General features: G+C 39.5%; 1 protein-coding gene across 2 annotated transcripts in view; it reads right to left on the bottom strand.

Annotated features, from left to right (window-relative positions):
* LOC109892299 (macrophage mannose receptor 1) overlaps nt 1-10,466 on the bottom strand; it is a 37,874-nt gene continuing 27,408 nt past the window's right edge. For both annotated transcript variants that reach the window (XM_020484745.2, XM_031826082.1), the window contains exons 39-49: nt 9,275-9,394; nt 9,043-9,180; nt 8,787-8,941; nt 8,519-8,618; nt 8,168-8,403; nt 7,852-8,038; nt 5,825-6,073; nt 1,974-2,156; nt 1,827-1,883; nt 1,566-1,711; nt 1-666 (exon numbers count right to left, since the gene is read on the bottom strand). In XM_020484745.2, the coding sequence (XP_020340334.1) occupies nt 622-666; nt 1,566-1,711; nt 1,827-1,883; nt 1,974-2,156; nt 5,825-6,073; nt 7,852-8,038; nt 8,168-8,403; nt 8,519-8,618; nt 8,787-8,941; nt 9,043-9,180; nt 9,275-9,394 (1,616 nt within the window). In that variant the 3' untranslated portion in view covers nt 1-621. The remainder of the gene's footprint in view (nt 667-1,565; nt 1,712-1,826; nt 1,884-1,973; nt 2,157-5,824; nt 6,074-7,851; nt 8,039-8,167; nt 8,404-8,518; nt 8,619-8,786; nt 8,942-9,042; nt 9,181-9,274; nt 9,395-10,466) is intronic.

Raw genomic sequence — 10,466 nt, 5'->3', positions numbered from 1 at the left:
TGAAATGATAACAAAATATTTATTAAACAAAAGTGAAAATCAGATGATAGGATGATATAACAAAAGTAAATCAAGTAAAAAATCTAACTACAATATTTTCAGCCACATTTGAAAGGTCTCCGGCACGCAAGACACTTGGAAATAGTTTTACTTTTTTTTTTATTCAAACCTCTTTTAGAAAATAATGCATTATCAATACATTAAATACAACAGTAAATAATAAATTTCCATACATTATCGTAAAATAGCTTGACCATTTGGCAGAAATATTAAATCTCCGGTGGTAGTTGTAGCCCAGTTTATTTGGTATTCAGAAAAGTGCTTTGATTACTACTGTAGTGCGATACATACTACCACAGACAAGCATCCAACCTAAAAAAAAGTCTAAACATTTGAAATTGAAATATTACATGTTGCCGACCGATTTATAAGAATTAAAGAGATTATTAGAAAATATATTCTCTCAAAAATGTATGTCTCAAAAACAGTTCTTAGAGATTGTTGTATTCATGCTTTATTTAAACAGACCTAAGTTATTGACATGGTGATTTCTTATACAAGAGAAACTGTGGCAATCATGGTTCATTACAAATATACAAAAACTCATCCAAATCCCATGTTTCATGTTTCCGATTCTCCTCCAAAGTTGGGGTTGTTAAAAGCAGGCTGCAATATAAGAACAAATCGTGTCATTTGAGGGAAGATTAATTCTTAAATTTGAACATTTGGAGAGTGTTCATGAATCCCTGTAAACCTCCTCACATGAACATCGCCCCTTATCTCAATATAGATAAGAGGAACTAGGCAAGGATGTCTATTATAGGGTTATATCCTTCCTGTTTGGCCCTGTCCGGGGGTGTCATCGAATGGGGCCACAGTGTCTCCTGACCCCTGCTGTCTCAGCCTCTAGTATTTATGCTGCAGTAGTTTATGTGTCGGGGGACTAGGGTCAGTTTGTTATATCTGGAGTACTTCTCCTGTCTTATCCGGTGTCCTGTGTGAATTTAAGAATGCTCTCTCTAATTCTCTCTTTCTTTCTCTCTCTCGGAGGACCTGAGCGGTAGGACCATGCCTCAGGACTACCTGGCATGATGACTCCTTGCTGTCCCCAGTCCACCTGGCCGTGCTGCTGCTCCAGTTTCAACTGTTCTGCCTGTGATTATTAGTAGTTGACCATGCTGGTCATTTATGAACATTTGAACATCTTGGCCATGTTCTGTTATAATCTCCACCTGGCACAGCCAGAAGAGGACTGGCCACCCCACCTAGCCTGGTTCCTCTCTAGGTTTCTTCCTAGGTTTTGGCCTTTCTAGGGAGTTTTTCCTAGCCACCGTGCTTCTACACCTGCATTGCTTGCTGTTTGGGGTTGTAGGCTGGGTTTCTGTACAGCACTTTGAGATATCAGCTGATGTACGAAGGGCTTTATAAATAAATTTGATTTGATTTTATCCCTGTTTGTTATTTGTTTTGTTTACAGCTAAATGCTATTTCCTCTCAGGTGCTCTGTTACCATCATGTACATCTTTTATGTTTAAGAAACCACGGTTGCTATAAGCTTCACTTACCACATCAACGCTCCTTCCCGTTCTCGTTGGGAAGCTGACGTCACTCAGCTTGACTCCTCTGATGCTGAAGACGTAATAAAGCAGTCCAAATATCAAGGTGAAGACAACAATGGCCCCAATCACAGCCCCAGCGATCAGTCCAGCACCTGTTAAACAAAGGACAAAATATGAATGAATATGATCCGTTTTTTTATGATCTATGGTTTCGGGAACGATCTATGTTTATTTTTTTCAATGTTGTAACTAGTCTAGCAAACTTACCGCTAGCCTGGGGAGCATCAGTGGGAATGACTATACCACCGCCATCTGTGGTGTAGTCTGCAGGAGAAATAACAGTGGCATTTACATCTGAAAATACCGCATCAATGGACCCTGTGCCTGTCTGTATCAGTTATACTGAGTACTCACATTGGCGGTGGCGACAGGCATATCCTCTCTTCTGCATACAGTTGTTATCATTCCATTGTCCGTCAGGGTACATCTCGACACAGTTCTCTCCTCCCACGTCTCCATTGTGGAAGGCTTCGTTGGGCTCGTTAGGCGCCCAGTTTAGGAAAGCCAAGGAATGCATGTCTGTCCAACTCCAGCCAACTGGAAACAGGTATAAATATTAGTATAACGTTAGATACTTAGGTGAGAAAACCACACGGTGAAACGTCAGTGCATCATTTACTTGGGTCGTTCCACTAATTCAATGCCTTTTGAGAAGTGTAACTTGGTTTAAAAGTCTGTAATGAAGACGATGAACACGATCAACTTAATAAATAAACAAGTTTTCCTATCTCAAGAGGTTCAATTAAAATAATACTATAGTAAGTGTCTCTTAAGTGCCAAATAAATTAACATGGTTGACTGTAACTCTGTCATCTTAAATCAGCCATAGATCCTCTCGTGACAGGGGCGAATGGAAGCTGGTTGTGTGCAACAGGGATTGGCAATTGAATGCAAGCATAACAAAAAAATGTAATTGCAAACATTTCTAGCCTGTCTATCTATAGGTAACAGGGTTGATGTGTTATTCTAGCCTGTCTATCTATAGGTAACAGGGTTGATGTGTTATTCTAGCCTGTCTATCTATAGGTAACAGGGTTGACGTGTTATTCTAGCCTGTCTATCTATAGGTAACAGGGTTGATGTGTTATTCTAGCCTGTCTATCTATAGGTAACAGGGTTGATGTGTTATTCTAGCCTGTCTATCTATAGGTAACAGGGTTGACGTGTTATTCTAGCCTGTCTATCTATAGGTAACAGGGTTGATGTGTTATTCTAGCCTGTCTATCTATAGGTAACAGGGTTGATGTGTTATTCTAGCCTGTCTATCTATAGGTAACAGGGTTGATGTGTTATTCTAGCCTGTCTATCTATAGGTAACAGGGTTGATGTGTTATTCTAGCCTGTCTATCTATAGGTAACAGGGTTGATGTGTTATTCTAGCCTGTCTATCTATAGGTAACAGGGTTGATGTGTTATTCTAGCCTGTCTATCTATAGGTAACAGGGTTGACGTGTTATTCTAGCCTGTCTATCTATAGGTAACAGGGTTGACGTGTTATTCTAGCCTGTCTATCTATAGGTAACAGGGTTGATGTGTTATTCTAGCCTGTCTATCTATAGGTAACAGGGTTGACGTGTTATTCTAGCCTGTCTATCTATAGGTAACAGGGTTGATGTGTTATTCTAGCCTGTCTATCTATAGGTAACAGGGTTGATGTGTTATTCTAGCCTGTCTATCTATAGGTAACAGGGTTGATGTGTTATACTAGCCTGTCTATCTATAGGTAACAGGGTTGATGTGTTATTCTAGCCTGTCTATCTATAGGTAACAGGGTTGATGTGTTATACTAGCCTGTCTATCTATAGGTAACAGGGTTGATGTGTTATTCTAGCCTGTCTATCTATAGGTAACAGGGTTGATGTGTTATTCTAGCCTGTCTATCTATAGGTAACAGGGTTGATGTGTTATTCTAGCCTGTCTATCTATAGGTAACAGGGTTGATGTGTTATTCTAGCCTGTCTATCTATAGGTAACAGGGTTGATGTGTTATTCTAGCCTGTCTATCTATAGGTAACAGGGTTGATGTGTTATTCTAGCCTGTCTATCTATAGGTAACAGGGTTGATGTGTTATTCTAGCCTGTCTATCTATAGGTAACAGGGTTGATGTGTTATTCTAGCCTGTCTATCTATAGGTAACAGGGTTGATGTGTTATTCTAGCCTGTCTATCTATAGGTAACAGGGTTGATGTGTTATTCTAGCCTGTCTATCTATAGGTAACAGGGTTGACGTGTTATTCTAGCCTGTCTATCTATAGGTAACAGGGTTGATGTGTTATTCTAGCCTGTCTATCTATAGGTAACAGGGTTGATGTGTTATTCTAGCCTGTCTATCTATAGGTAACAGGGTTGATGTGTTATTCTAGCCTGTCTATCTATAGGTAACAGGGTTGATGTGTTATTCTAGCCTGTCTATCTATAGGTAACAGGGTTGATGTGTTATTCTAGCCTGTCTATCTATAGGTAACAGGGTTGACGTGTTATTCTAGCCTGTCTATCTATAGGTAACAGGGTTGACGTGTTATTCTAGCCTGTCTATCTATAGGTAACAGGGTTGACGTGTTATTCTAGCCTGTCTATCTATAGGTAACAGGGTTGATGTGTTATTCTAGCCTGTCTATCTATAGGTAACAGGGTTGACGTGTTATTCTAGCCTGTCTATCTATAGGTAACAGGGTTGATGTGTTATTCTAGCCTGTCTATCTATAGGTAACAGGGTTGATGTGTTATTCTAGCCTGTCTATCTATAGGTAACAGGGTTGATGTGTTATACTAGCCTGTCTATCTATAGGTAACAGGGTTGATGTGTTATTCTAGCCTGTCTATCTATAGGTAACAGGGTTGATGTGTTATACTAGCCTGTCTATCTATAGGTAACAGGGTTGATGTGTTATTCTAGCCTGTCTATCTATAGGTAACAGGGTTGATGTGTTATTCTAGCCTGTCTATCTATAGGTAACAGGGTTGATGTGTTATTCTAGCCTGTCTATCTATAGGTAACAGGGTTGATGTGTTATTCTAGCCTGTCTATCTATAGGTAACAGGGTTGATGTGTTATTCTAGCCTGTCTATCTATAGGTAACAGGGTTGATGTGTTATTCTAGCCTGTCTATCTATAGGTAACAGGGTTGATGTGTTATTCTAGCCTGTCTATCTATAGGTAACAGGGTTGATGTGTTATTCTAGCCTGTCTATCTATAGGTAACAGGGTTGATGTGTTATTCTAGCCTGTCTATCTATAGGTAACAGGGTTGATGTGTTATTCTAGCCTGTCTATCTATAGGTAACAGGGTTGATGTGTTATTCTAGCCTGTCTATCTATAGGTAACAGGGTTGATGTGTTATTCTAGCCTGTCTATCTATAGGTAACAGGGTTGATGTGTTATTCTAGCCTGTCTATCTATAGGTAACAGGGTTGATGTGTTATTCTAGCCTGTCTATCTATAGGTAACAGGGTTGATGTGTTATTCTAGCCTGTCTATCTATAGGTAACAGGGTTGATGTGTTATTCTAGCCTGTCTATCTATAGGTAACAGGGTTGATGTGTTATTATAATATGTAATTAAAGAGTAGAATCAGCTCACCTGCTTTTACACGATGATTTGACTATTAGATGTTTAAAATGTTTCTATTGAACCAAATATTTAAAATAATAGTTTCACCACATTAAAATGAGACTTCAGGTCACATAACAGGGGGTTGACCTTAAAATGAGTGACAGATGTAAATGAATCACTAATCACATTAAATAGTCATCTCCAGAAATGACTTTTGTCAATTTTTTTAAACATTTATTTTACCAGGCAGGTCAGTTAAGAACAAATTCTTATTTTCAATGACGGCCTAGGAACAGTGGGTTAACTGCCTGTTCAGGGGCAGAACGACAAATTTGTACCTTGTCAGCTCGGGGGTTTGAACTTGCAACCTTCCGGTTACTAGTCCAAAGTTCTAACCACTAGGCTACCCTGCCGCCCCGAAGCAACACAATAAATAGGTCTTTACATTAGAGAAATTATTAGATTAAAATGGGTTGAAATGCAACATTTTGGCACTTCAGCAAGACTTTATTCATATTAAGAAATCTGATATATTGAATTCTCCATGGGTCTATTTTAAAGGGCACTTCAGTTGACATAACAGGTTTTTATTTCTACTTCAAATAAAGAAGGTATGCAAAAGGCACGGTTTCGTGGAACGACCCACTTACAGTTGTTGTCCCTGGTCAAGCCGATCCAGACGTTGTGTACTCTGGTGTAATTCATTTTCAAGATGAACTCCACCTCTGGTCTACTGTGGATGGACACCAGGTCTCCTCTCACTATTTGGCAGTAGTGTCTTGCCTCTGGCCAGGAGAATCCCTGGGGCCCGTTGTATACAAAGTAGCAGTAGCGACCAAAGGGAACCCAGCCTAAAAGGCATTTCCCATCTCCAGGGGCTGGGGTTGGAGGAGGAGACTCTGAGGAGAGAGGAATATAAATATTTAGTATTTTAACAGGAGACATCTGCAATTATCGGAAACCTGTGGACAATATAGTACACTTGTCAAGAGTGGGCTAGTTAAATTAGTCTGCTTATCCCATAAGAGTCTAAGCCCTGTCTAAGATGGGGGGGGGGGGGGTCTACTAAGCTATATGGAATTGTTTTAAGAAGGTCAAACCAAGGATCATTTTGCTATATGATTTAGACCCCTTCAAGCCCCCTTGAAGAATCCCAAAAATATCAAATTTTTTGGGGGGATTAAACAATTTATTTGGCCTTACTGCTATTAGCCCATACAAACACATTGATTAACAGGTTCACTACATTGAACAACAGATAGTCCCAAAAAAAGAAATCTAAAGGAAGTTTGTTCTGAAGTGTTTGTCCTATATCTCAGAGATATAAGAAAGATCAGGAAACTTTGTATTTCTTATTTATTTTTATCACAAATATTTAACCCCTTATTTTTGGAACGAAACATATTAGTGTGTATCCCAAACTCTTCGGAAGCTTCAGACAGAAGTTGGCAGATCGGCTGCACCAACTTCAGACGAGTCCCAAAACGAATGTGGGGGTCGTAGAACAAAACGGAGAACATCATTGTGTTCGTGAGAGTCTCGTCTTTTTTGCGATGTCTCATGGTCTGACAAACACCTCTGTAGCTCTGTTACATTTCACCACAGATGCAGAAGTGCAACATAGGCGGACAGATTTTAATGGGGATTTTTTTTGTTTTGTTATGCAAATCAGATTTCGGCGGGGGTGTGAACATCGACCTCGGGGGGTTATGCTGCAGTGGAGATGTAAAGTGCCTTCCGACTTTAAAATAAAAAATATCTATATTTTGTGTCACTGGCCTACACACAATACCCCATAATATCAAAGTGGAATTCTGTTTCAAGAAAGTTTATTTTTTTATTTTTTATAAAAATATTCTAAAACATGCATCCTGTTTGCAATAAGGCACGAAAGTAAAACTGAAAAAAAATTGGTAAACAAATGAACTTTATGTCTTAATACAAAGTGCTATGTTTGGGGAAAACCTAACAAAACACATTACTGAGTACTACTCTTCATATTTTCAAGCATGGTGGTGGCTGCATCATGCTTTGGGTATGCTTGTCATCGGCAAGGACAAGGGAATATTTTTTTTGTATATATATATATATATATATATAAAGAAACGCAATAGAGCTAAGCACAGGCAAAATCCTAGTGGTAAACTTTGTTTAATTCTTTCCAACAGACACTGGGAGACAAATTCACCTTTCAGGAGGACAATAACCTAAAACACAAGGCCAAATATACACTGGAGTTGTTTACCAAGACAACACTGAATGTTCCTTAACGGCCTAGTTACAGTTTTGATTTAAATCACCTTGAAAATCTATGACAAGACTTGAAAATGGCTGTCTAGAGTGATCAACAACCAACTTGACAGAGCTTGAATAATTTTTTAAGAATAATGTGAAAATATTATACAATTCAGGTGTGCAAAAGCTCTTAGAGACTTACTCAGAAAGACTCACAGCTGTAATTGATGCCAAAGGTGATTCTAACATGTACTGACGGAGGGGTGTGAATACTTATGTAAATGAGATATTTCTGTATTTCATTTTCAATAAATTTGCAAACATAAAAAAAATGATGAGATTTAAATATATATAATCCATTTTTCAATTCAGGCTGTAACACAACAAATTGTGGAATAAATCAAGGGGTGTGAATGCTTTCTGAAGGCCCTGTAGCTCCTACCTGAGGAGATCTTGCAGATATAGGCCTTGGCAGAATTACAATCGGTGTCGTTCCATGTTCCATGGAAGATAGGGTCTGCACGCATTGCTACACAGCCCTCTGTTTTGTGGTTACTAGGCTCCCCAGGTCCCCAGTGAGTGAAGAACACTGACCAGCCGTCTGTCCATGTATATGAACTGCTATCATCCTGTAGATACAACAAACAATCAACCAAGAGCAACTTGTCCACTTACCATAATCAAAGAAATGACAACTTCAAATGATCTTTGTTGAGATTTATGCCAGTTCAATTCAATAAAGAGGATTGGGCTAGCACCTTGCGTCTTAGTCCAATCCATGCGTCTGCTTTGCCCTGGAGTACAACCCCGGCCACAAAGGCCTGGTCGTAGCTCATGTCTACGCTGGCCAAGTTACCACCTTCCTGCTCACAGGCCACCTGAGCTGCCTCCCACGTCTTCGGCTCCTCCACCAGCTTGTAGCAGTTCTTATACCAGGAGATGTAACCAGAGGGGCAGGGGTTTTTGGTTGGAGCTGGCGGAGCTATACTGCTTGCTGTCGGAATTAAATTGTAGAACTTTTAACAAAAAGTCACAAAAACATTAAGCTGCAAAGAGTGAGTTGTGTGCAACAACAAAAAAGTTGTAAAAAAAAAAAGGTCAGCACTAACATTTCTTCATGGAGCAGACCCAGCTATGTTCCTCAGTGCACAAGTCATCATTCCAGCGTCCACTCACCAAGTAGTTATGGGTAATGGCGGTGCAGTGCTCCTGGGGGAGGAAATAGGTCAAAGTTTAAACTTTGTGAAACTTGTAGCTTATTATCTCGTTTAAAACCGATCCAGTCTATGAGTGGAAAAACCTTAGAACCTTTGACATTTGTGGTGACCTTCAAAAACCCCTCATCTGAAGTATGTTGGAGCTGTGCATGATTCTCACCCGTCCTCCATTGTTGTTGGGTTCCTTGTCGGCCCAGTTGGTGTACAACACTGGACTCACACCATCACTCCAGCCAAACCCTCCCTCCACCAGGCTGTCTGTCAAGCCAATCCATGTTGGCAGCCTCAGATCCCTTAGATAGCTGGACACAAAGTCTGGAGAACAGAGGCCATTCAAATATAAAGCCACCATGAAAAAGGTCAAAGGAACGTTGATCGACTGGATCTCCAAAGCTAGAGTTGCTTCTGTAGCTTACCGTTCTCATATTGATTGTCGATGACAGCTAATTCTGCTCCTTTACTTTGGCACCAACTCCGAGCAGAGGTCCAGTTGGCTTTCATCCCGTGCCCGTGCCCTTGGAACATAAAGCACTTGTTTCTGAACAGCATCCATCCTAGAACAGACAAAGACACTGGTTACTACTAGTGTTTTGGGGGATCATTTTACAATCAGAACCTGTAGTATTAATGGGGGTGTGTCTGCCCTACCCGCTGGGCAGTATCCCGTCCAGGGTTGGGTGGGAGGAGGTGGAGTGTGGTCTTCATTAGGGTATTTCTTACACAGGTAACCTGCATTGGTACGGGCGCAGTTGACATCATTCCAGCTACCTACGAGACACAAGATGCAGAATATGTTGGATGCAGGGCTCTAAATTAACCATTTTCAGCACAACATAAAAAGTTAGGAGCACAACATAAAAAGTTAGGAGCACAACATAAGAATTAGGAGCACAACATAAAAAAGTTAGGAGCACAACATAAAAAAGTTAGGAGCACAACATAAAAAAGTTAGGAGCACAACATAAAAAAGTTAGGAGCACAACATAAAAAAGTTAGGAGCACAACATAAAAAAGTTAGGAGCACAACATAAGAATTAGGAGCACAACATAAAAAAGTTAGGAGCACAACATAAAAAAGTTAGGAGCACAACATAAAAAAGTTAGGAGCACAACATAAAAAAGTTAGGAGCACAACATAAAAAAGTTAGGAGCACAACATAAAAAAGTTAGGAGCACAACATAAAAAAGTTAGGAGCACAACATAAAAAGTTAGGAGCACAACATAAAAAAGTTAGGAGCACAACATAAAAAAAGTTAGGAGCACAACATAAAAAAGTTAGGAGCACAACATAAAAAGTTAGGAGCACAACATAAAAGTTAGGAGCACAACATAAGAATTAGGAGCACAACATACAAATTAAGAGCACAAAATAAAAAGTTAGGAGCACAACATAAGAATTAGGAGCACAACATAAAAATTAAGAGCACAACATAAAAATTAGGAGCACAACATAAGAATTAGGAGCACAACATAAAAATTAAGAGCACAACATAAAAATTAGGAGCACAACATAAAAGCACCAGAAAATAAGATTTTTAAATTGATTGAGACACAGCCTATATTGGGCCTATACAAAGTTCTAGCTACTTTCGTGCCTTAACCCTGTAAAAAGCCATTGAAAATGTTGATGCAAAACCCTGTCATTGACATTCCAGTCATTTGTGGAATAGTAGGTTTCTACATCGTGTATTGAGATGCAACCCATTGAAAATTCTACACTGTCTCTTTAAGAGTGTCAAATTCATTGCAATAATCTGAGTATTGATCTCCTGAAGAAGTATCCCTTTTCCTTTCTTTCCTCAAATGTTTGGATATGCTGCTAATTAAGTTTGCTAGCTA

This window comes from Oncorhynchus kisutch, linkage group LG6 (assembly GCF_002021735.2).
Source record: "Oncorhynchus kisutch isolate 150728-3 linkage group LG6, Okis_V2, whole genome shotgun sequence".
In the NCBI taxonomy this organism is placed as follows: domain Eukaryota; kingdom Metazoa; phylum Chordata; class Actinopteri; order Salmoniformes; family Salmonidae; genus Oncorhynchus; species Oncorhynchus kisutch.
Note: the sequence above shows the minus strand (reverse complement) of the source record. Positions and strands in the feature narration are given on the sequence as shown.